General features: G+C 38.2%; 2 protein-coding genes and 1 long non-coding RNA gene across 3 annotated transcripts in view; 1 reads left to right on the forward strand and 2 right to left on the reverse strand.

The window, feature by feature from the left end:
• The window catches only part of LOC139308987 (uncharacterized), a 33656-nt gene extending 10041 nt beyond the window's left edge, over nt 1-23615 (forward strand). The window contains exons 2-3 of the long non-coding RNA XR_011599777.1: nt 15454-15568; nt 23212-23615. This is a non-coding gene — a long non-coding RNA (uncharacterized lncRNA). The remainder of the gene's footprint in view (nt 1-15453; nt 15569-23211) is intronic.
• SPATA24 (spermatogenesis associated 24) lies at nt 3335-9236 on the reverse strand. The gene is made up of 6 exons (XM_070933026.1): nt 9126-9236; nt 7130-7195; nt 6740-6870; nt 4889-4959; nt 4492-4594; nt 3335-3425 (listed from the first exon to the last, which is right to left on the reverse strand). The coding sequence occupies exons 1-6, from the start codon at nt 9204-9206 to the stop codon at nt 3335-3337; spliced, it is 543 nt and encodes a 180-aa protein (XP_070789127.1). The 5' UTR covers nt 9207-9236.
• DNAJC18 (DnaJ heat shock protein family (Hsp40) member C18) lies at nt 12755-26835 on the reverse strand. Its single transcript, XM_070933025.1, has 8 exons — nt 26694-26835; nt 25093-25279; nt 24049-24194; nt 23059-23244; nt 21924-22036; nt 19341-19450; nt 16373-16545; nt 12755-15939 (listed from the first exon to the last, which is right to left on the reverse strand). The coding sequence occupies exons 1-8, from the start codon at nt 26728-26730 to the stop codon at nt 15800-15802; spliced, it is 1092 nt and encodes a 363-aa protein (XP_070789126.1). The 5' UTR covers nt 26731-26835; the 3' UTR covers nt 12755-15799.
• Between the last annotated feature and the right edge of the window lie 261 nt (nt 26836-27096).

Here is a 27096-nt window from a genome sequence, read left to right on the forward strand (position 1 = left end):
GTCCTCTCCTTGTCTAGAGAGATTTCGAAGAACCAGTCTATTCACAAGTTCTTCATTCACCATAGTTGTTGGCTCTGCTTTTCACAGAGATGTCTTCAGTCTGCCATTTTTGGGGTCTCTGTAGGCCATGGAGAACCTGATCTTGTGATCTGTCATTGAATGTGGTGAAATGAATATTTAAAGCAAGGTCATCGTACCCTTTCATAAATCAATCATTCATCCAAATAATCTTTTCCAGGCATCATTTTGAGAGAGGAGACATCCACCCTACTCTTCTATTCAGATGTTTGCACATTCAAATATATATATTTTGACCATCACTCTCTGTCTTCTACACATTCCTTTCCCAAAATGACCATCTCTTGATTACCTAGATTCCCAGGCTGAAAGTGTGAAGCTCTTTCTCTCTAAATGGGAAATAGAATACAATATCCTCACTGGGGCAAACATAGATGCATTTTTAAAACCTGGTTCTGTGATTCTGAAAACCTTCTGGCTTATCCTGGGACACTATGAAAGAGAAATGGTTCAGCATGAAAACACAGCTGCTCTCACCAGTGATATGGCTTACAAATTGATAATCTGGCTGCACCTTTATGGACTGGCTGAATTTCTGAACACTTTTGGCTACTCCATATCAATTATGCTGTCAAAGAGAGATGTTTCATAAAATGTGGCATTTCTATTTATTACTGTATGCACTTTTCTGATCATAGATTTAATACATTTTGAGGTGACTTTGTTCTACAACAAATTACCTCAGCATGTAATAGGAATTAACTAACCTTGACAGGGTTTAGAAGCTAAAGATGAATAGCATTTGGAAGGGAAACTGGAAATCCCAGTTCCATAAATCAGACTGAAAAGTACAAATATATTCTGGAAGGCAGGGACAAGCCATTTCTCTTTGACTGAAAACTAGATGGATATTCCATATAAACACAGAGTCAAGTTTTAAGAGTCCTCTCCTTTTTTAAAATGATGGAAACAGTGCATAGAATATCAATGCTATTTTGAATGCTCATAAAATAGCGTTTAAAAAATCCCTTTGGGTGACCTTAGACTAAATTTTATTCACCAGGACTGAGGAAATTTCAAGTATTCCTACTTACTTTCCATATTATCTTCTGTTTAATTTCTCATGCTTTGTCACTGTGACTGATTCATTCTTTATATACAAGTAGCGAAGATGTTTTTCAGTGGCAAAGTTGAAAGTTTATTCCAAACAGTACTAGCAACAAAACCTCTATTAATAAGTAGATGCAAAATTAAGATGTTTAATATTACCACTGAAAGTACTTGGACTACTCGCACAATGTGAGTTCTTATAAATATTTCAGCATCTAAATGTCATATGGCTTTATTGATCCAATTCCCCAAACATCACCTCAATACTGAAATGTAGCCAAGATAATTAACTAAAGTTTACCTGACACTGAATGGCTAATTCTGTTAAGCACTGTTAAGTAACACCAGCTGCCTGCAATTACTGCAAGTTCAAATCTCACCAGGCTCAAGGTTGACTCAGCCTTCCATCCTTTCGAGGTAGGTAAAATGAGGACCCAGTTTGTGGGGGCAATAAGCTGACTTTGTATAAAAAAGAACACCGCTTTGGTGGGGGGGGGGGGGGGCGAAAGCCCTACTAAGCAGGTATATACAAAAGTATGAAGGCTATTGCTTAACGCATTGTAAGCCGCCCTGAGTCTCCGGAGAAGGGTGGCATATAAATCGAACAAATAAATAAATAAATAAATAAATAAATAAATAAATAAATAAATAAATAAATAAATAAATAAATAAATAAATAAATAAATAAATTACAATGGAGAGATCCAATCTGTTTGTACCTAAAGAGGGGACCAGAAAGGTTTCAGCTTGAGCTAAAAGATGGCTTTTCAAGCCTTATATAAAATATCCCTCTTATGTTCAATATCCATAAAATAGGAGATATTAATTTTTTTCTTTCTCTTCAAACCAACCAGCAGATAAACACAGTGTATATCAGTTTACAACATGTGGAATGAGACACAACAGGCTGCACTTAGTGGAAACTATAGCAAAGTATGTTGTTTATTTATTTTTTCAAAAAGAGGTAGCAAAGGAACAGCAGCAGGTGCTAATCCACTACAGCCATGCCAAGATCATGCTACTGGATACTCCGGATCAGATCAGTTCACTAATGGAGCTAAATTTAAAGGCTTGGGAATTAATAAAAAAAAAACAAGTAAATCTCACGACAATTTAAGGTAAACACAGTATATATTAACTGAGGTTTTGAAGAACCAGAATCCAAAAGGTTAAGCAGAGTTGTTCTCAACTCACACAAAAACTCAGCCATTCATATAAATCAGGAATGTAAGATCTGAGTAAGCTGGGAGAACCAATTCATGGGGATCATATATAAAGGCCAGGTGGTGGATATTTACTGGGAAAAGAGCCAGCAGAGACTAAACTGAAATTGACCATTTCTATCTGGAGCAGTTTTCACTTTCTATTGTCTCCCTGTTATCTACCTATAACTGGTACATTATATAGTTTTGTAAATGTGGTAAGCCAAAATATATTACTTCTCCAATGTACGGTGTCTTCAAAATAAGACATATCTCCAGGAGATGTAATCCAGACATAGCTGATTACCTGAATCACAAGAACCTCTTTTCCAAGATAGAGAAAATTAGAAAGTATTTGTGATAATCTGTGAAGTACTATACCAGAAGTATCAAACTCACGTCGTCATGGCGGTGTCACATGACGTATCGGGACTTTTTCCCCCTTTGCTAAATGCATGGCCAGCGTGTGACGCATCTGGCACACAGGCTGTAAGTTTGACAGCCCTGTACTATATTAAAATAGTTAGGGTGCTCCTATCAGAGGTCTGCCTTCTCATTATTAGATCTTTATAGTAGCCTGGCTGATTCTTCCTCATCTCCAAAACTTTTCAAATCCGCAGAACTGTTCAAGTCTTTTCTAGAGACCATGAAAAATTCAGGAGCTCATTTCTTAGTGCAACACTTCTAATTTAATTGCTCATATATTTCACACAACATAATGAATTGGGATAAGATAGTCTTGTTTTATTGTCCTTCCCACCATTAATTATGTTCCCTGATAGGAATTAAACAAAACATTCAAACAATAGCATTTTAGAATAGCTGTGTTGTATTCCCACTATTTTAGACAAATGCATAAATAAAGGATATCCAATTTTGGCCCAATAAAAACAATGAGAAATGAAAACTTGATATTTTGTGAATTTTTCAGTGAGAAAACCTGAGAAATCCTTTAGAGAAGAAAAACAGTCTTAAGCTGGTAATTCAAGGGAATGCTTCTGTAGTTACTTAATTTTTTTCTTGAGCCTTTTTCCAAGTACATTTGCTATGTAATTTTCTTGTTGGACCTGTATTTTGAATTCAGATGCTTGTTTCCTGTGAAACAACAACAATATTACATAACCATTAACAACATAGTAAGAGCCCCTACCACATAATGCTGGTGTCAGATCATGTATCCAGAATGAGTTTGATATGTTGAATAAGTAAAAGAGATAAATGGATGAATGTACCCATACAAAGTCCTTCCCAATATACATGTAGTTGAAAAGATTTATTATCACTCCTACTTCAGAGAAAACAACATATGGGTGCTTAGGCAGTAATGGAGCTGGTTTAGTTGTAATAATAATACATTATTGGGAGAGGGAGGAGGGAGGGAGGTACAGTAATCCTTCAACTCCTGGGCTTAATCCATTATATTTTCCCTTGCTTTGGTATGACTGCTAAGAGGCTCACCCTTTTCTATTAATTGTGATAAACTGCAGCGTCTAAGGAAACCAGAAGAATTATGTTTAATTTAGCCATTTTGTTAAAGTATGGTAACTTCATATGGCAATTTTGAATTAAATATTACCTCATGGGAATACCAAAGGGAAAGAGCATTCTTGTTAAAACCATGTAATATCAAAACAGGCCTAAAGCCTCTGAAAACAATATACATATAACAAATATTAATAGTAGTATGATTAGTATGCCTATTCCTGGACTGGAAAGCTTTGTTCACAGCCATTCAGGCCTTAGTCACTTTCTGTTTGGATTACTACAATCTGTTCTATATGGGACTGTCCTTGAAGACCACCCAGAAGTTACAACGGGTGTAGCATGTGGCAGCATGCACAATGCTGGACATCTCTTAGTTTGCTATATTGTTGCAAGATGAACTGCACTGGCTTCCAGTTTCTTTCCAGGTGCAATTCAACTTTTATGTTTATGGAATAAAGCCAGATTATTAATGGAACTGCCTATCTCTATGGCTATCTGCCCATCCCACTAGTTAGATATGGTCTAAGATGGGCAGCCATACAAATAAAATAAAATAATAAAATAAAATAAAATAAAATTTCACTGAATTTGCTAAAGTATTTTAAATACTTTGTCTCCTGCTGAAGTTAACAGTGAGTAATAGTAAGAGAAAGAAATCTCATCTTGAGGTACTTACTTTAAGATTTGTTTTTGTTTGTTGATGAAGTAATGCAATTCCTTGATTTCATTTTCTTTGCAGCTGAGAATATTTTCCTGCTTCTGAATATGGGTTTCAATTTCTACAATGGAAAGTTGGGAGTCATTTAAGTTTTCCTCTTCCTAAGTCTCAAAATGTATAGCACAGTCCATTTATGAGTTTCAATGAGCAGGAACTGTTTCCCCTCCTAATGCTCAACATGCCCTTAGCATCCTAACCTTACATAGCAAATTTTAAGAGTTGTATACTTAAAAAAAATTAAAGAGACTGATCCTATTGCAAGATGGATATTATTTGAAAGCATGAATTTAAAAGTGTTTCATTAAAAAAAAAATCAACGCGCCCTTCAAACATTTCAAATTTTTGTTGAACTTACCTGTACATTTGCTTATAAGTTTGTCTTTCTGAAGTGATTGTTTTAGCACTTTACTGTTTACTTGAGAGAGTCTACAAGACAAGAAACAACGAATCAGTTTTATTTACATATTTGATGTAACAGAGTTATTAATTATAGAGGAAATAGGGACTCCAAGCATTTTTGGTTTATTTTGGGTAACATGAATTGTAATATATATCACTTAGAATTTACCAGATTCATATCTGAAACTATCGAATTGTCTGATAGGCCTAAACTTACAACTGTAATTGAGCCTGGAATTATGGTTGTAAGTTATGCTGGTTGTTTTAAGTGGGTCATCATGTAATTGACCCAATATTTGTTTGCTTGCTTGTTCAATTTCTATGGCTGTCCATCTCAGTCAATGACTCTGGTTGACTTACAATTGAAAAAATATATTACCTAACAATATGAAAAACATTTTAAAAAAATAAAATAGTACAACCAATAAAACACTAAAACATACAAATTAAATACATATAGGAGCAAGATACTGGAGCATTTAGTAATATAGCAGGAAACGGGGCCTTTGATATATTCAGCACCCAAGCCTTAGGAACATAGCCAGGATTTTGGGCCTTACAAAAGGCTAACAGGGTTGGGGCCACACTAATCTCTGAAGAGAGGATGTTCCATAATGCTGGGGACAGTGAGGAAAAAGCTCATCTTCTGATCCCCACCCAGTGGACATTCTTTGGCTGACAGGATCTGCAGCATGCCTATCCTGTTTGACTTGGTTGGATGGATAGCAGCTCTTGAAAAAAGGCAAAAAAGGCAATCCCTCAGGTACCCTAGTCCCAAGCCACGTAGGCCTTTAAAGGTAACCACCAGCACCTTGAATTGTATCTGGAAATACACCAATAACCAGTGCACATAGCAGTGGTGTTACATATGCTATATATCTGTCACTATTTACTACCTGCATGGTCGCATTCTGCACCAGTTGGAGTTTCTAAATGGTCTCCAGGAGCAACCCCATGTAGAGCATGTTACAATAGTCCAACGTGAAAGTTACAAGGGTGGGAGTTATTGTGAGCAAGGCCACTCTCAGTCCTCCTGGTCCTCGACTTCCTTTAAGCTTCTGCCATTTATTTTATACATGCAATATGTATTTTATATGTGCAGTATTATATTGTAGTGATTCAAATTCACATGGAGTTCTTTGTAGCCTTGAATATTGTTGCATATAGTTGTAATCAATTAATTCTTCTAATATGTGGCTCCTAATGTGGGTATTGCCCAATGGCAATATCCGGAAAGAGATTGTCAACAGGTTTGGTTTAATAAAACCTTTTTCAAAGCGGTCAATAGGGACTATTCATTACTGTGTGATTAGTATTATTATTCACAGAACTATTATTTAAGATATTAAATTATTTTCATACAATAAATATGTGGGGGGGGGTCAATGAACAATATGATACATCATGAAAGGGTTGGTGAATTGAAGAGTTTGGGGATTCCTAGTCTAATCTCAATATTAGCCAACAACATTCCACATTCCAGAACTTTGTTGTAAATTTTAAATCTGCTGGTAATATTTAAAAAAAAAAAAAGTATATGATTTAATGCAATTAACTATGCTTAAGTTTATTGAAACGAGTGACTGAAGTGACGCTAACTTTGTATATCTTTAGGTTTTGTTTTTCCCAGCATTTAGATGATCATAGCTATTGCCAGAAGAATTAGAAGGTGAGAGAAGGGCAAGGGTTGGCTTCTATAAAATAGATTATGTGATGACTAATTTAAGAAGAGTGAAATAATTTATCCCAAAGAAACTATAAAACCACTTCTATTCATAGGGTTTCTCCCACCAAGTTACAAGCTTACGCCTTGTCAAATGCTTGTTTCTCCCACTCAAGTTGTTTCGACAAAATATCAATCTCTCCTAGGGCAAACTGCAGGCGTTCAGATGTTATAGCTAAGGTATTCTTTGTCTCTGCATGTTCTTTCTCTTCTTTCTGCAAATTAAAGTACATCTGAAGATTGTGCGTTATAGACTAAATGTTAGCCACCACATATCATGTTTGTTCTCACCAACTTTCAAGTATTCAGGTAAATCTGAAACCATTATAATTTTACAGTGTAATTCTTACCATTGGAAACAGTAACAATACATGTAAAGTTTACCTGACATCTAGGATACAACTTTCAGATATCAGAGAATTTTTTTACACAAGAGAAGAAATACCACAGATTATTAACTGGAAGCTTACACACCTCTAGTTTCTTCACAACAGCGTCATATTCCACCTTATTTACAGAGTTCTTTTTCTGTATGTTTATCTATAAAAAGGTACATTTTGTAAATTATTATTTGTATATAATAATATTATCATTAGATCAGATCTCAACTATATGCAGTTAGATGTTGAGCTGAGTATACTTAAGCACATCTAAATATAAAATCAACCTGTTTATTTCAAAAATTGTTATCTATTTTATATTACTACAGCTATGTTCACACAACATGGCTGACTAGGAATCTGTTACTCCAGTGAGTTAACTGTCCGTGGAAGTGCATGACTTGGGAGGTCTCTCTCACTCAGTTGTCCTCATGGCCTTTTAACTCTGATAGTATGTGCAAAGGAAGCGGTCACATCCTTTTTAAAGTTTATTTTCATTTAGCATACACACAAACACAAAACATCTTGCAATGGCCCAAATGGGATGAGAACTTTTTTAGATAGTCAAAAAACCCTTCATTTCCCTTGTACATCTTTTTTTTTAATCATTATGTTGCTCATAGGAGAAAACTGAAAGCAAAAACAGAGTGCCCTGAGAATCCCCATTTTCATCAGGTCTACCATGTTGTCTCTTGAGTTCTGCAAAAGAACAATTAATCTACGCTCCCATCAGCTGTTTGCACAACACAGACAACCAGATGAGAGGATTAGTTTTCTGACCACACTCTTCAGCATAGTTGTAGCAACAGTGGCATGGACAAAAGAATTTGTTTGAGTGACCCACCTCAGCTTAGATATCTGGGGTAGATCCTTAAGAGTCTAAATGTGTCCTACAGGCTATTGCTATATATTGTAAGAATGACAAAACATGTTCAAATGATCAGAGCTTCCGGAGATCTGTTTCTAGCAATGGCTATCATACACTGGCCTTTTCCCACTATGTCATCCCTTATATGTGAGACAGAATTCAGTCATCAATCGTCTTTGGCAACACATTGAAGGACAGGTGACAGCCTCTGAATGCAACTATTCTACTATTTATCGTGACTTATAATTGATTATATACTGGACTCTTAACAAAATGTTGCAGAGTGAAAGACTCGTATTTAAAACCCGCATCGGAAGACTTGGTTCTACTGCCTGTCCATTGGATTTTCCAGTTCTTCCCCAATAACCAGTATTAGCATTATTTCCTACTGAAGTTTTGAGTTTGCAAAAAAGGAAACCAGCATGAAATTTGTTGTTACTATTGTCAACCTCTAAGTTATTTGTTTCAAATCACTGCGGTTACATCTGATTGCCCTCCAAGGCAAGAAGTGGGGGAAAAAAATTCTAGCAGATTTTCCACAATGCTATTTTAACCCTGAAACAGTTCAGCAAAGGGCAGCATAAGCAGATTCCATTCAAGGACTGGGGACACGGTCAAGGGAATATCATGCAGATCTCACCAAACAAAAGGGCAAGTTAGATCTGAATAGGGAAGATCCTGTGCCCACAATATATACTGTAGTGTTTTGAGATACGTCTGGGCATTTGTTCATTTTGGCATTCCTCATAATTATTGTTATTTATTAAATTTATATGGTGCATAGCTCAGAGTTTGAGGCAACTCTGGATGGCTTACAGCATAATAAAACATATGAACATGAAAACAATTATAAGAACAGATTAAAATGACAAAAGGTTAAAACAAACTAATGTACAGGTAGTCCTCGAATTACGACTACGATTGAGCCCAGTAACAAATGCAGCCAATTGACTGAAACAGTGGGACAGTTTGAAATGATGCTGTCCTCAAACAAACCCAAAGATTTGTTTATAGTACTACTGTGTCAGGTAAGCTACAGGGCTTCTTGGCCAGACCAAGCAGCGATTTCCAGCTGCTGCTCGGGCAATATTTGCAAGCACGCAGGACTAAAAATCCCCAAACTTCTCTGAATTCAGCTTGATGACAATCCAACGCATTTGGAAGGGCGAGCGATTGAGGGAAGCTGCAGCTGCCCAACAAGAAGACCAGCTCTCCGCCCAACCTTTAGTCTCAGTTTATCCAGTAAAGCCTCCTGGATCTCGATCAGATCTCTCAACTGTTGGACTGCCGCTGACGACGCCATAGAAAGCCGGCTTCTTCCTCCTCCGGCCAATCCAAGCTCGGACCCCGGCGGCTCAGTGTCTCAGAGCCGTCCCTACGGCTAAACTCCCGTGCGACGCCGCGCCCGATCTCGCTGTCTAACTAACTAAATAAATAAAAATAACCGGGAGAGGCGCGACTCCTCCTCGTTTTAAATACACTCGCGAGGGAGCCGCTATTGGCTGAAGGCACGAAGCTCCTCCTCTCCGTTCGACAATGGAACTCTTCTCTATCCTAAAGGGAGGGGCCGAGTTTGAGCAAGGTGTACTGTACTTTGCTTAGCATACCATAGGCAAGCAATCCCAAAGGAGCTTTTGTAGGAGGCAACTGGACTTTGTTTTTTTTTTCTTTTGAAGACGTTTCGCTTCTCATCCAAGAAGCTTCTTCAGCTCTGGCAGGATAGTGGGGAATGGAACGATGTATATCAGTGGTGAAATCCAAATTTTTTTACTACCAGTTCTGTGGGCGTGGCTTGGTGGGCATGGCAGGGGAAGGATACTGCAAAATCTCCATTCCCACCCCACTCCAGAGGAAGGATACTGCAAAATCGCCATTCCCTCCCCACTCCTGAGGGAAAGATATTGCAAAATCTCCATTCCCACCCCACTCTGGGGCCAGCCAGAGGTGGTATTTGCCGGTTCTCCGAACTACTCAAATTTTCTGCTACCGGTTCTCCAGAACCTGTCAGAACTTGCTGGATTTAACCCCTGATCAGAGGTGGGTTTCAGCTGGTTCTGACCAGTTCTGGAGAACCGGTAGCGGACATTTTGAGTAGTTTGGAGAACGGGTAGTAAAAATTCTGACTGGCCCGCCCCCATCTATTCTTTGCCTCCCAAGTCCCAGCTGATTGGAAGGAAATGGGGATTTTGCAGTAACTTTCCCCTGGATTGGGGAGGGAATGGTGATTTTACAGTATCCTTCCTCTGCCATGCCCACCAAGCCACACCCACAGAACAGGTAGTAAAATTTTTTGAAACTCACCACTGCCCCTGATTTATATTCCTTGCAGACAGCTGGCAATTTGTATCCTTTTTAGAGGATCCTTGAAGCACTTGGAGGTTTATCTGTGTCCTCAGAGTCACCTGAGTGGTGCTCCTCTACAGTTTTTCTCTGGAGATCCATTCCTACTCCCACACCATTCCAAGGGTGTTTATCCCAAATTGTATAGCTAAAAGCCTGTAGAGATTCTCAGTCATCCAAGTCATGGTTGCCCCAAAAGTACTTTTTCAGGAGGCAACTGGACTTACTGATTTTTTTTTCCTTTTGAAGACGTTTTGCTTCTCATCCAAGAAGCTTCTTCAGCTCTGACAGGATAGTGGGGAAGGGAAGGCTAGGAAACCTAACACACAGCAATTGCCCCTGCTATTTGTATTTAGTCGAGAGTAGTCTGCTTGGCGGCCGGAGGACGGCTCTGTAGGCCGAAGTCTTCCTAATGAATCGAGGACTTGGGTTCGCACAACACTCTGTGGCCTTGATGTTACCAGTACCTCTGGATTTGGAAGGCAAAAAAAGACAAATTGACCTCCCGCTCATTTTCTTCCTGGCTCCTGAGATGCTCAAATGGTGTCACTTCCCTTGCCTGGCCCACCTGCTACCAAGCACATCTTTGGCCTTTTCTCTCACGCTGCCCACATTACCATTTGTAGCCTGTAGGCCATCAAGAAGCACTGCAAAGATCTCTGTCGGGTTTATGGAGATTCTGAGTCATCCACGTCATGGTTGTCTCCAAAGGTGCTTTTTTTTTCCAAGAGGCAACTGGGCTTTCTGGTTTTTCTTTGAAGTCGTTTCGCTTCTCCTCTCAACGACACTGGATCTTTGGGTCAAAGTCAAGTTGTTTCTTTCCTTGCTGGGCAACCTCTACAGGTAGTCCTCAACTTATAGCAGTTTGCTTAGTGACCGTTCAGAGTTACAACTGCACTGAAAAAAAGTGACTGGGGACCATTTTTCACACTTACGACCATAGCAGCATTACCCATGGTCACGTGATTTACATTCGGATGCTTGACAACTGATTCACATTTACAATGGTTGCACTGTCCCGGGGTCATGTGATCAGCTTTTGTGACCTTCTGACAAGCAAAGTCAAATGGGGACACCAGATTCACTTAACAACTGTGTTACTAATTTAACAACTGCAGTGATTCAATTAACAAATGTAGGAAGATGTAAAATGAGACAAACTCACTTAACAAATGTTTCACTTAGCAACATAAATTTTGGGCTCACTTGTCGTAATTTGAGGACTACCTGTATTTCATTTTTTTGCCTCGACTGGTACAAGTAGTCTTAACAACCACAATTGAGTCCAACATGTTGGTTATCCAGTGACATTTAAGTGAGTTTGGCCCCATTTTACGACCTTTCTTGCCTCATTTGTTAAATGAATCACTGCAGTTGTTAAATTAGTAACACGGCTATTAAGTGAATCTGGCTTCCCCATTGACTTTGCTTGTCTGAAGTTTGCAAAAGAGGATCACGTGACCCCAGGAAAGTGCAACCATCGTAAACACAAGTCAGTTGCCAGGCCTCTGAATTTTGATCACATGACCATGGGGATCGTGTGAAAAACAGTCCTAAGTCACTTTTTTTCAGTGCCATTGTAACTTCGGTCATTAAACAAACTGTTGCAAGTTGAGGACTACCTGTATTTTCTTCCTCTGACTTTACCTTTTCATTCTGCAAAACTCTTTTTGTCAACATCAAGTAACGCCGTACCTTTGAGCTCTTCACAACCTGGATCTGCATGAGGAAACGTGGTTTGATTATGCAGTGCCAGAACTATTGCACTGAAACACAACCATCAACTGCTATTGAGAAAGTGCAGTTGCTTAGTTTGTGACAAACTGCATTATCTTTTGGATTCAGAATGAACGCTTTATTTTGGCTTCTAATAGTATCTGCTTAATGGCGCAGATTTGCCCTGTTAGAGATAGCCAATGTTTTTGATCCTTTTTTTCTGGATTTCACTTCATGTCTGTGAGATGCTTTATCACTCACAAATCAGCATTTGTAAGGATTTGATTGCAATAATCCAGCCCCCTTCCCAAGTGCAACAAATCTTACTGGGAGTTTTGATATCCATATCTTTTATTTCATTTTTTTTAAATTTTCATACAATACAGCCACTAGGTGTCTTTTTAAAGCATTACATTTAATGAATTGTGTATAAAACACATACATCATAAACACACAAGATTTTTGTTTCTCAATCCAAGGGTGAAATCTTCAACAGCAGATGCACTGAAATTATCCCAGAGTGTGGTCAAATTAATGGAGAACTCTTTACTTCAAATTCACAAATTGATCTGACAAAGTGTTTTTCTCTAAATAAGGAAATCATCTTATTTATTAATCCTCTGGAATGTTGCACATCTAAATATTTTCTGAAAAAAGTGAGCTATACAGTAATAATTCAATGCTATCATATAATCACCATTTTGCCAATATATATGTACATTCAGAGAAATAAATATCACCAACAACTTAAACATTTAAATAAATAAATAAATAAATAAATAAATAAATAAAAAACAATTGGTGCTTGATGTGAAAATAAATGAGATTTTTTTCCAGAACTCATGCACATCTGAAGAACATTTAAAAAGAAACTATTTCACAAAGGCCGAACCGTGCCTTTACGTTTATGCAAAAATCTGCTATAGATTTACCTATTGCCAAATGGGCATATGACAAAATACAGAGTTAATTTTGGATATCAAAATTCAGGTGGTTGGTTTTCCTGCCATTTGCAATATAAACATTTGTAAAACAAGGTTGATGAAGTCTTTCAAAACAAATTTTATTATCAGATACCATCTTTGAAAACTGTTTAACCCTGAAAGGTGTCTTAAGAATATTTCTATGTATAAGCCTGCACCTTTCAACAAGGATATGCAACATTGGGATGTGTGGGGTCAAGTGAATTGTGAGAAGGACACTAAAGATAAAAAATGGATCTCAAAGTGATAGAGAAAACCCTTTAAGCATATCTATTAATTGCCTTTGATGAAAGTACGTAATTTCATAAAACTCAAGTTATGTAGTGATCATGTTACAATGTAGCATAGGATTAGGCCACATTTATCACTTAATCTAACAATTAAAATCTTTAATCACACAATCACCTGATATGCTATTTTTTTCAAAGCTATCATATTTCAGACGATTACAGGTAGTCCTCGACTTACAACAGTTCATTTAGTGACTGTTCAAAGTTACGACGACACTGACAAAAGGGATGTATGACCATTTTTCACATTTAAGACGGTTGCAGCATTCCCAATTTAGAGCATATCAAATTTTTCAACTTTTAATTTCCAAACGTTGGGGTGCTCAAAAGTTGTGACATGCCTTGGGGATTATAGATATATTTTGGTTACTTTAATATAATTTAGATGTGCTTGGTAAATAACATACACAAATGTCATAACTTTTTAACATTTTATTGTTTCACATGATGAAGATTCGAATGCTTGGCAACTGGCTCATATTTATGACCATTGCAGCATCCCAGCATCACGTGATTCCCTTTTGCGACCTTCTGACAAGCAAAGTTAATGGGGAAGCCAGATTCACTTAACAACCGTGTTACTAATTTAACAACTGCAGTGATTCACTTAAATGATGCACTTAAAATGGAGCAAAACTCACTTAACAAATTTCTCACTTAGCAACATAAATTTTGGGCTCAATTGTGGTTGTAAGTCGAGGATTACCTGTATTGTACATTTTCTTTTGGTTGGGAATTATTTATGACCCTGTGTTCAGAAGTTTTACAAGAGGAACGAGAAGCAAACACTGCAGCTGCTATGCTATCACAGCCCAACGGATAAGGTTACCCATTAATATTTGTAGAATAAAGTTATGCCAAATGCTTCCTGCCAACAGACCCTAAAAAGGCATGGATTTTATCTCTAGGCTTTGTAATCAGGCAATATTCATTCAGAGAACAACAAGGCTTCAGCTGGAACCCTCATCTGAAAGTAGTTCTAGCTACAACCATTTTGCTTATGTCGTAAGTGAACCTTTGCAAACGAATTTACCAACATTTGTGCCTTGGATCTTAGCATGCCCCCTCCAAACAAAACATTCAGCATACAGGATGCCAGCACTGTACTATGATAACAGATTCCTTAGATGGCACCTCCACATACATTCAGTTTAGGAATTAGATCAGGGATGGGTTCTAAATTTTTTTACTACCGGCTCTGTGGGCGTGGCTTGATGGTCATGTGACAAGTCTTTAGGATTTAGCAGAGGTACTGGTCTACCAGGCTTTTAACTGCTTGCAGAGCTCTACTGGTCTACCCATTTATTTTTGCAGGCACCGGCCTACTCATTTGTTTTTGGAGGCACCAGTCTACCACCAAACTGCCTTTTACCACTGATCAGCTGTAGGGCAGCCCTTTGAAGCCCCACGGCAAGAGTTTAAACAGTTTTTTTCCTTATAGCCCATCAGCTGGGACTCAGGAGGCAGCAATAAATTGGGGGTGGGGCCAAATAAAATGTAAGAATAACGCAGGATTGGGGAGTGGCAGAACCGATTCGGTGACATCATATCGTCACCGCTACCGGCTCGGCGGAACCGGGCAGAACCCACCACTGAATTAGATGTGTTCAGATCTCAACCCACTCGGAAGGAACCAGCCTACGTTGTACTGATAGCATAGTTTAGGCTTACAGAAATGTAATTTAGGTCACAATGTTGTATTACTTAGGTGGAAATAAATCCCATTAGCCTGCCTAGAACTTTCCTCTAGGCCAAGGGAACCTAGCTCACATTCTGACATCCGTGAAGCCACCTGGTTTGGCTTCTCCCAAAGTATGTTTTTATGTCATGCTCTAGAGACCTAAGGCTGTTTTCTTTCTTTGTGTACAAGTCTCATCTGGCAACCAGAATACCAATCCATCCTCATCCATTGGCCAGATAAGGAGTTAATGCTCCAGTTCCTGCTTTGTCTTCTCTCCCCATTTTTTTCATATTGTTTTTAGATGATGAATCTTCAGGCAGCACTTTAGCTTTTCCAAGTGCTTTATGTATTGCAACATAACACGGTATATATCCTTAAGACGCTGGTCTGTAAAGTTCTCTTGAAACTGAACTGCACATGTTTTGTACAGCATATATGTCTGTGCATGTATCTGTATGCACTGCCTGTGCATGTATCTATACATACATAAATGAAAGACTAATGCCATCTTTTTCTCTTCTAACTATGATGTCTTACAAGGTAAAAGTTGAGAAACCATAGGCTCAGTAAGCATGATGGCTATGATCCTGCAAAGCACCCAGTTGGCACTTAAACAGTGGCAAAGTATCAACATGAAGACTATAACAAAATGAAGGTAAATGAAGAATCACTAACACTGAAATAATTACTGGACTCTGAAACGAAATGTACTGTATACACTACAGCAAGTGCTTCCTCTATGTCTCAGTCCATACTGTATACAGTTTCCATGAACATGATAATTCCGTGTGTGGTTTGTATGGGATGCTTTTCTCTCTCTACGCCTTTCCTCTTCATTATAAAAGAGAGTCTAATTCCTGCCAACAGAATAGACAGTGTTGTTCTCTCATGCCTCGGCCAATTGGCGACTCCTTTGAATCCCTATGAGGTTGGAGAGCTTTTCACAGTTCTCAAGTTTTATGGATTCGGCTTTCTGTTTCAATCGCTCATCTCGGTATAGCTTGGCCAAGTTAGATAACTCTGATTCTGAAAGATGAAATGTATATTTCAGTCACACTTTCAGGAAATTTTTTTTCACATTTTATATTCATTTCAAAGCCTGACTTACGTTGTTTTGGTCAAAATGAAAAGCTACTTACACCCAGAAATATATATAATATAATTCTTAGATACAACTGGCAGAACAGCATCCATGAGTGCTGTAAAAAGTGGTTAGAGAAATCTTTTGACACAGCTGGGGTATCAGAACCATAAACAACTACGTTTAAACAAATCCTTAACATCAAATACATGGATTTCATGTTGTCAGTAGGCAACAGCAGAATGAAATATCTGTATTTTTGCTATATATCATTTAGTCTTCTTGGCAGCTGAGCTGGTTATAGCTGCTTCTTTGTTTGTTTGTTTTTAACCTAAATTTGAAAACAATGCAGATGCTTGGGAAAAGAACAAAACTTACTTTGTTGTTTTTCTTTCCTGCAACTAGTTTGGACATGATCAATATAATCTTTCTCGATATGTTTTTCAAGTTCTTCAAGTTCTTCTCCATGATAATTATTTTCAAAGTGCTTATCCACGTAATAAGGCACCTGCAGGTTTTGTGTTTCTCTAACAACAGTGTGCCCTAGAGACCTGTGGTAGGAAATAAGAAGGAAATAGATTAATGCCCTCATTGCAAACCAGAAGTAGCTTTTTCCCTCAATTAATACTTCTGTTTAACATTTCCTGCGAACAAGGGGAATCACTGACATGCCCTAGGCAAAGGGTGGCTGATTATGACCAGGCCCATCTTCCAAGTAGTTCCAGCTATAAAACACCCGTTTCTGGTTTATTTAAAACAGCTGTGTCCTGTAAACTGATCAGGACCACTACATCAAGCATCAAATAGCCAGAAAGAAAAATCAACTCCCTAAAACAAACTGTGAATTCCATCTCAAAATCTCTTTTTGACCAGAAGAAACTACTGTACTGTATTTACATCATGCGACTTGAATACAAAGCAGAAATGGTTGACCTGCAGCTCCAATACCTCAGTGAAGATTGAAGCTTTCATTCTGTTACCACAATAAAATATATTTCTTTGTTGTAATCCATTTATATAATCCTATAAGGTTCAGAATCCTCCATATATATCATGGTTTACACATAAAGAATACTACCCACAAGAATTACAGATTTTTCAGTTTTCCAGTAATTAAATATCATAAGATTATTTTTTTTTACTTCATATCTCATTTCTGAAAGGCATAGGCGCACAATCTGGAACATGAAAACAAAATATGAGAAGATGCAACACTATGCTTTGGAAGAGTACTGATGTAATTTAGCATGATAAATCTCTTTGCTATCGATTTCATTTGTAATAACTTTCCTTTAAAAATTGTTTATCCTTCGTGCCCAATTCAGAAGGGCATACAATACTTTAAAATCCTATTATTGTAAAAATTACTACCAAAAAATACCGGGAAACAGATTCTGCAACATTGCTTAGAAGATTCTAAAACTTTTCTCCATTAATTCTGTCTCTGTTCTAAACAAGATAGAGGTAGCCCTCGACTTATGACCAGTTGCTTAACGACCGTTCAAAGTTCCAAAAGACCTCCCTAAGACTACTTACAACCTGGATTCAAAATTCTGATAGCCACCTCACACACACACAGTCACATAATTGCATTTTGGGTGCTCAGCAACTGGCCCACACTTACACCTGTTTGCAGCATATGCTGCAGTCACTTGACTGTAATTTTACAACACTGTTTGGCCAGAAACCAGCATTTACTTCCAAGTTTCTGGCAAAAAAAAAAAAGTGCATTACAGATGATGGTTTGGCTTACTGACTGTTGCATTCAGTTAATGACCACTGTAAAAAAGATCCTAAAATTGGGCCCGGTCACCTGGTGTCCATTTAATAATTGGCATGATTTACAACTGTAATTCCAAAATGAATTACGGTGATAAGTCAAGGACTGCCTGTACAGGGAAGGAACAATGCAGGACCATATAGAAGGAAGCATTTCTATAGGTGTCCTGGAGCTATATCATTGAAAAGATGTTCCTATCACAGATAGTAAATGTCTGAATTCCAGCCTCTGTTTGGTGCTGTTTTTATTTGCTTTAAATGTAGCCTATAGCAGCTAACCACATTTCACATGCAACGAAGCAACCTTCCACAAACCAAGGTTCTTTGTGATATATTGAGATTACAACTCCCAAAATCCCTAAACTGCCATGTAATATTTGATACTCTTTTTTTAAAAAAACGTTCTATTTCAAGTGGCTACTTACAAAGTAAGACTGGCTTTTTTTTTCTGATTAGTTTTTGTTTCAAATTGCCTGGTACAAAACCACAGAAAACAATTTAATCTTTTTCTATCCATCCTTTGGCATCAAAATATTTAATCTGAAAATGCATTGTGGATCTTAATGTAATGTATTCAGATAATAAAAGAATAAAAAAAAAATGCTCAAGTTTTTAATGAAAACAATATTGCTTGTTATAGAGCCGTGATGGCGAACCTATGGCACGCGTACCACAGGTGGCACGCGGAGCCATATTAGTGGGCACGCCAGCTCAGCTCTGGGGCGCATGCGCGCGCCCGCCAGCTGATTTCCGGGCCTTCTGGGCCCACCAGAAGTAGGGAAACAGGCTGTTTCCTGCCTCTGGAGGGCCTGGGGTGAGGGGTGGGCAAGGCCCATTTTTCTTTCTTACCTGGCTTCAGATCCTCTCTATTTATCTGGGAAGGGCGAAAACAGCCTTCCCCACTCCCTCGGAGGCCTGAAAGGCCTCGTTTCCCAACTCCCGGTGGGACAGGAAGTGACTTTTTTTGTTGTCCCCAGCCTCCAGAGACTCCTAGAGAGGCTCTGGAGGCTGGGGACAGCAAAAAATGTCACTTCCTGTCCCACCGGGAGTTGGGAAATGGGCTGTTTCAAGCCTTTGGAAGGCCTCCGAGGGAGTGAGAAAGGCTGTTTCGCCCTTCCCAGATAAATAGAGAGGATCTGGAACCAGGTAAGAAAGAAAAACGGGCCTACCAGGCCATCATGTGCCAGGAAAGGGGGGGGTGCGCGCGCATGCACGTGCGTGCGTGACCCTCCCCCGCCCCCCCCCTCTCCTGGCACGCGATGGCAAAAAGGTTAGCCATCACTGCTATAAAGCAATAAGTCAAAGTAGTTTATAGGTTTAATGTCCCATCCTTCAAATAATTTGCAGCACGGAAATTAAGTTCTCTTTTTAAAAAAACTTTCAGCTTGGAATGTATAGCTATGGGTATGCATTTTCCAAGATAAAAAGCTTTTCAAATTAACTGCCATTTATATATAATGAAGTAGAGGCCTCTTTGAGCACCAAGATTAAACCTGCTGTTGGAAAGTTAGTGTCAAGAAGTAGCCTCTATTCTCCCAAGAGCACAAAGAAACAGATCTAGACTTACGATTTAAAGAAGAGGCTGTAGGGTGGATTAGTAGCCATCAGCTGAGTTACTATTGATACAACTATTATAATAAAGACTGGCAGTAACTGGATAAATGCTGAGTAGGTATTCTGGAAATGAAAACTACAGTTAGTAAAGCATGTAAGAAATATATGGCGAAAATGGAAACTACAATGGTTAACAGAATCATCCCAGATAGGGCGCTATGTTTTAATTTAGAACAAAAGCATCGGCAAAAATGTAACATAAAAATTAATATTTAATCTTATGCTAAAATCTCTCGTGGTTTTCCATTTTAGAAGGCTTGTTTTGTTTGTGGATGCAAGTTAATTTGATGGCACCTGGGGGGGGTGGTCAATCTGGATTTTTAGATTTTTGACAATGATAAATAGATAAAATAAAATAGTATCTACACACAGTCATTAAGAGCTGCGCAGCTTACAAATTTTATTGTGGCTGGTCGTACAGTCAGCCAGATGTTTAGACAGAATTTGGCATTTTTGTCCATCTGTTGAGTCCAAGGGAAGGTCCTTGGAATATTCTTATTTAAGAATATTAAATGTCAAATTGTTCCAAGTAAAGCTGCCTTTTGCAATTGACTTTGTCAGTGCCAATGGTATTCAAGTGGTGCTCCAGATGTTTAGAACAGTATCCAAGGTTCTTATTCTTATTAATCGCACAGTCAGCCAGATGTTCATACTGGGTTTGGCATTTTTGTCTACCTATCGAGTCCTTAACAAGGACCTGGGATAGGCAAATCTGGATGTTTGATGTTACAGATATCGTCGCAGGATAGAAGCAGTTCCAAGTAAAGCCGCCTTCTGCAATTGACTGATGGCAAATTTGTCAATGCCTACAGTGCTCCAGTTGTTTTGGGACTGCACCCAAAGCACCTATTACTATTGGTACTACCCTTGCTTGCCTTTGCCGTAGTCGTTCTATTTCTATTTGTAGGTCTTTGTATTTTGTTATCTTCTCCAGTTCTTTCTCTTCTATTCTGCTGTCTCCAGGCACTGCCACATCCACTATCCAGACTTTTTTGTCTTTCTTATCGACAACTGTTAAGTCCGGGGAGTTATGTGGCAGGTGCCTGTCTGCCTGGATTCTGAAGTCCCAGAGCAATTTAACTTCTTCATCTTCTATGATTTTTTTCTATTTTATGGTCCTACCAGTTCTTGCTTACAGGCAAATGATATTTCTTGCAGATTTTCTAATGCACCATTGTTGCTACTTTGTCATGATGCTGCTTGTAGTCAGTCTGTGCAATCTTCTTGCAGCAGCTTACCAGGTGGTCCACTGTTTCTTTAGCTTCTTTGCATAGGCGGCACTTACTGTCTGTTGTTGTATTTCCAATTCTGGTTTTGTATACATTTGTCCTTAAGGCTTGGTCTTGTGCAGCCAGAATTAATCCCTCAGTCTCTTTCTTTAACTTTCCTGCTCTTAGCCATTGCCAGCTCTTGTTATTATCTGCATTCCCTGCTATTTTTTTAAATGTACTGGCCATGTAGTGCTTTGTCTTCCCATGGTTCCATTCTGTTCTTCAATTGGTCTTTCTTGTAGGCCAGTTTGGTGTCTCCAGTAGTGCATCTTCTTCATTGTCCTTCAGATATTTTTCCAAAGCCCTTTTTTCTTCTTCAACTATCTGATGTACATTCCACGCCCACCTATTTGCCTTGGTAGGTAGAGTCTGTCAATGTCGCTGCAAGGATGAGGGTTCATTATTTGTCTGGTCTGGTCTGGTCTGGTCTGGTCTGGTCTGGTCTGTCTATCTATCTATCTATTGTTGTTATTCTGTTATTATCATTTCCTCCTTCTGCCTTGTACTCTTTAAATGTGTTCCAGAAAGTTTGGTAGCAGTTTGAAGTGGATTTGGTGCTAGGTTTACAATTATGGTAATTCCTGTTCTAGCTCCTATTTTCTTTAGAAGAAAGAATAAAAACTGGAGATCTGGGAAACAGAACCATTTAGAGTTTAGTCTAACTAATTCATTAAGAAATTCAAATTCAACGGAAGGTGTATTGTCACTGCATGACAGAGTTGGTCAATGTGCTATGCAAAGGACAGCTTGTTATTTAGTCAGAATATAACAAAGGAGAAGTTAGAAACTAAATATGGCCCATCTATAACAAAACAGCAAAGATTTTGTTAATCAGCTCAGAGATTTAAATTACTTCTCCTATTGAAAAAATAATTCAACATACTTCGTATTTTATGGTTAATTTCTCATCAGTGATATACTCAGCATTAACTGTATAACTTTGATAACTCTTTCATCCACTTACTGATGTTATGTCTCTGAATCAATTGAAAAAAACGTTCACCAAAGGAAACACCATGCCGTTCAGTGGAATTTGTAGCCACATTTATATAAAACTATAAATCTGCAAATGCTTTCAAAATCTTTCTTTAAAAGGCAAGCTACAATTAAGATCCTTCTTAATTCATAAATATCACTTCACTTTAAAATAGTTCAAATATTTACTAATTACAAAAAAAATAATAATCCCAAGCTTCCTTTTTTAGGGATAGGCAATAAATCGGCACTGTTTATGTATGATTATAATGTCTTCCCTTCCCTATTACCTGTGGTCTAATTTCTTCCTCCTGTTCATCCTGGGCCCATGTCCTCTCATGTCTGTTCCGCTGTGGATAACATGGGGGGTCCATTGAAGAATTGGAAAACATATGTATATTTCCTGTTGAAATAGCAATAGAACAAAGGTGCAATTTTTATCCTGTATTGCTTGTGGCATAAGAAACTATTTCATTTTATTTTTAAAAAGCTCATTTCAAACTTGCCTTTTTAAAAAATAAATGCAAGAGCTTTTTCAGTCCATTAAAAACAAGACACTTCCTATGCTGTTTTCATTTCATAGACTTTCAAAGGGCTGCATGTTATAGTAGTGGGAATATCTAATGAGCAGAATTCTACATGTAGAACTTGGGATCAAACATTCATCAAACATGTAGTACTTGCCTTATTAAGGCAAAAAAAGGAATACAATGCTACTGTAGAATTGCATGATTTTCCCGTTTCTGGTGATATTACATCTGCATACTGACAAAACTGAAGAAGTAAAGCAATAAAACTAAATTGGTAACCCTCATATCGTCTTATGGCTCACCTACATAGTGATTTTGTCATAAATTAGATTTCTCAGAACTGCAGTACAAATCAGTTTAATAACATTCCTATAAAGCAGAGCACCCTTCTCAAACATATTTAAGCTGTCCAGAGTCATTGACTGAGATGGGCGGCCATAAAAATTGAAAGAACAAACAAACAAACAAATAAATATGTGCCTAAAAATGTATTGACTGCATTCCACAATTCTTTACTATTAGTTAGGAAAAAATGAAAATTTTAATTTAACAAAGTGTAAACCCAATAAATTTACTGTGGTATTCAGAGCAGGATAAGCCTAAATAATTGAGAAAAGCTATTTTATGTTTCCTACCCGACAGAACTATGTGTAATGACATGATCTAGTTGAAATAGCATTGTATCTTGTTAAGTAGCCATATACGCAGCACTTTTAAAGAAAATATAGCTAATTGGTTTCTGAAGTTCTTTGGAAACTTCAGATAGTCATCAAAACCATATCTGGAGCTTCATCAGCAATTAAAGGCCCCATGAAGCAGGGGACAGAATCTCATACAGATGACTGAACAGTACCTTTCATTGCACTTTAAAGCACAGCTTAAAAAAAAAACGTACCTGTTGGGAAATTCCCTCCAAAAAACATATTAAATATTTCTTCTGGCGTTATATCTGCTTCAAATTCTCTGTAATAGTTATAGTGGTTGGGCACATTGGTATAAAAAGTATCTTCCTTTTCTCCAAACTGATCATACTGTAATCTCTTTTCAGGGTTGCTCAAAACTGCAAAAGCTGTGCCTATTGCTGTAGAGTGGAAGAGAAAAATAAAGAAAACCAATCAAAAAAGAAACCCTGATGAAATACATAACCATATTATAGAAGTAACTCCGACAAAACATCTTTTTGTTTCACATACAGCAGAAATGTCTAATGTTTGTATTCTATTATTTGACTATTGGGAAACGGTAATGGTAGAAGAAATAACGTGGAAGAACAGGAGAAAGATAACCAAGTCAATGATTAGATAAAAGAAACCTGAGTCCTGGGCAAAAATGTAATTTGAGAAAGCGTCTTAGATATGAACCACTCTAGTTTTCATGAAGATTGTACCCTAGCATGACATGAACTCCTTTATAGGCAAGTCATTCCAATATTATTTTGTATTCATTTCACATCCTTCCTGGTAGTAACTATTATTGTACTTAATACACATTCTCTTTGGAATGAGATCTGAATATAGTGCTTGCTTTACTGTTTTCTTAATTATGTATTGCCTGCCAACACACAGCCACCTTTAATGCCCAATGGGAACAGAAATATGGAATTTCAAATCACCATATGATCTAGATTAGGATTCAGACTAACCTGACAAGTTACATCAATCACTGACATCAAATGCTTACAAAGAATTGTATGTAAGGAATATCCAAGTAGCAACTATTTCCTAAGAGGTGACAACATTAGAATCTTTCTTAGTGTTTCACTTAGAATTCTACAATACTACAATTGTATGTAGGAACATGTTCTAAAAATATCTTCCTGTTAGCCAACACAGCACTGGAAGATCTTCAAAGTTTGTTGTGGTCCCTGTCAAGTTGTTTCACCTACCTTTGAATGCATCTGTTGCTCCTGGAGCACAATTCTTGTCAGGATGAAATTTAAGAGCAAGTTTTCGGTAAGCTTTCTTTAGTTCTTCATCTTTCGCATCTCTTCCTACGCCTAGAATTTCATAGTAATTCTTACTCTCCTTTATTCTACAAAACAAGCACAATTCTTTAATTTTTTAACTTTTTGCCAAATACTATTACAGATTCTTATTAATGCTAAAGCATACCTTCCAACCTAGTAAGGTGCTTTTCTAATTTTGTTATACTTTGCAGATTTGCTTCACTGATAGAAAAAGTTTCAGCTGCTCTTGGGCATCGAGTGCAATCCAAGTTAAACTTACATAATGAAACCTGTGTTGCACTATTGTGATGCCAGTTCCAGTGCTTTTGTACATCTGTTGTCACATATGTAAGGGGTTGAGTTTGGGTCACAACACTGCTTTCATAATTCTGACAAAAGCCTCTGATCCTATAGATGTTTGAGCGAGAACACTTGTCCTATGCTTCCTGGATTGTCTAGCAACTTTTGGTATAATTAAGCAAGATATATTTCTGTAGTCATTGAGCCAATTGAAATCTCACACTCAGAACTTGACAACTACTATTCTTCTGACAATAAATAGGTGGGATCTTCTTAGCATTTTATAGTATCCCCATGTTATTCAAAACTGGCATAGCTTCTGTACAATATATAAGATATGGACGGCTCCATTCCAAATGAAACAGAGGATTTCATTTCTTTGGTAAGCCATTATCTGAAGTCAGTAATGAATTATTTAATTGAAATTCTGTGTATACAAGATAACATGCCCAGTGTGAACAGAACATCCCAAATCAGGAGCTCTCCAAATGTCTTGTTACACAATTTTCATAATTCCTAGATTTATTTAATTTAACAATTCCTAAATAATAAGACACACAGCTCAACCTATTTGGTGGGCACCAGATTTGGGAAAATAGAGATTAGTTTTATAAATTTATTAATTAAACAGGTTGCAAGCCTTACAAGTATGAATATATTCTAATTAGGCAAGTTCCTATTTACCTTTGAACTCCAAGTAACTGTTCCTTGGTGTAGGTCATGCTGCCTTCTCCAAATGTTGACTGGCTTCTTCCACTGTCACACATATGTTCCTTTTTCATTCTTATACAGTCACTACAGCCACAGCAATCAAAATTGTTTCTTACTTCCTCCAATGGACATGGATTTCTTCTCAGCTCATCAATTAATGCTGAAACAATGACAGCCTTCCTATGTATGTATATTTACCAAAGTGGATCACAAATGACATACTTCAAAATACCCATGCACAGCTATCTATATCTATATCTATATCTATATCTATATCTATATCTATATCTATATCTATCTATCCTATTTTATCTTGAGTCATTAACTTATAAAATACATACAAAAATGCACAACAAAACTGGAAGTCCGTTAAAATCATGATACATCCATCTCTCCACATCTTTGCTTAAATCTAAAGCTCTAAAACTTTGCAATGATTTTTTTCAGGAAAGCTAATTACGAAGAATATTAAAAATATAAACTTTGAAATGATAATAAGCAAGGATGGTAATTCAGCAGTTCTTAAGAAACCATCACATAAGGTTTGGAAGCAATTCACACACATCTCTTGGTGTGTGAATTCTGTTGGAAACCTAAGTTCTTCCTATGGTTCAGAAGGACAAGTTATACAGTAAATTTCAATTCATTTCTAACATGTGGTCCAACAGCGATGCCGGCCCACCAAATATTTTCATTAGTAATGTAGATTTAAAAAACTCATGCAACCCTATTTTTATGCTGTATTTCTAGCCGCCCTGCATGTACATCCAGTGTTCTGTCTACAATTATGTGCAAGATTTTCCTTAAAGTTCTACGTAGTTGCATAAATTGCAATACCTTGGGTATATGTCCTTGCCCAAACTGCACAATAGGTTAAAAATCCCCCCCCCAGAGTTCAAAACTTTTTTTCCCCTCATTCTTTTGCATTCTACAATCTATCCGTGGTTCCTCAGAACTAAAAGCTAACTTCCACTCTCAAATCTCATTCAAGCAACACTTCTTCCTGTTTTTACCTAGCTGCATTACCCTGCTGGCCTCTGCTCCTCCTGTCACCTGAGACATATCAAAGCGCAGGTATGTTTATCTGCTGCAAGAAAAAAAAATGCTTTTCCAAGGTGATTGATTTTTAAACAGCAGCACAAACTGACGCAATCCACGTGTGTGAATGATTTTGGCTTTCACTGGTAAACACACACACCCCTGAACTAAGAAAAATTGAAAAGATCACGCAGGCAAGAAGAAGGAAGACATTTATACCTTTCTATGCAAACTCACAAACTTTGCAAGTTCAATATTTTTTTTTATACCCTTTATCTGTCAATAGAAGCATCGCCTTCCTAAAGCGCTCTCCCTTTCCTTTCTTCCAACTTGCATTTCTCATTTGAAAAGTGCCCCCGTATCCATCTCTCTGATTTAAAAAGCTGGAGCCACAATATGTGATTTGGTCAGTGATGTCTCATAAGAAGGGTCTCCTCTCTGGGTAACCGGAGCACCGATGTCCCTTAATAAGATTTAAGCCCCCAATCCGGCCCTTTCCCCCGGCTGTGGCCCGCGTCATCGGCGCAGAGCCTTACCTTCGGCCCAGCGATCCCCGGGGCTCAGTCCTGCCATTTTCCCATCTGGTGGGAAGGAAGGATCCACCGAGCAGCCGGGAGGGTCACGTGAACGCGAGCACAGTGCAGCCTGGGTAACGTAGTCCTCGCGTGTTCGGCAGCTGCCCCCCCCCTCCCTCCCACCCGCCCGCCCGCCAGGGCCCAGTGCTTTTGGTGGGAAAAGAAGCGGTTGCCCGGTTGTGAAAAGCCGCGCGAGCTGCAAGTGGGAGGGGGAGGGGGAGGGGGGGAAAAGGGCGGCCTCGCGCGCTCCGTCTTTATAACTCGCAAGCGCGCGGTCTCTTCCGAAACCGAGCCGTCATTTTTCTCTCTCCGGAGTTTCTAGAAGTCAAACCACCGCAGGGGTTTTTTTTACCAGGGAGATGAG

The sequence above is a fragment of the Pituophis catenifer genome, unplaced genomic scaffold (genome assembly GCF_029215685.1).
Source record: "Pituophis catenifer annectens isolate HBS135680 unplaced genomic scaffold, rPitCat1.0.hap2 SCAF_1, whole genome shotgun sequence".
In the NCBI taxonomy this organism is placed as follows: Eukaryota; Metazoa; Chordata; class Lepidosauria; order Squamata; family Colubridae; genus Pituophis; species Pituophis catenifer.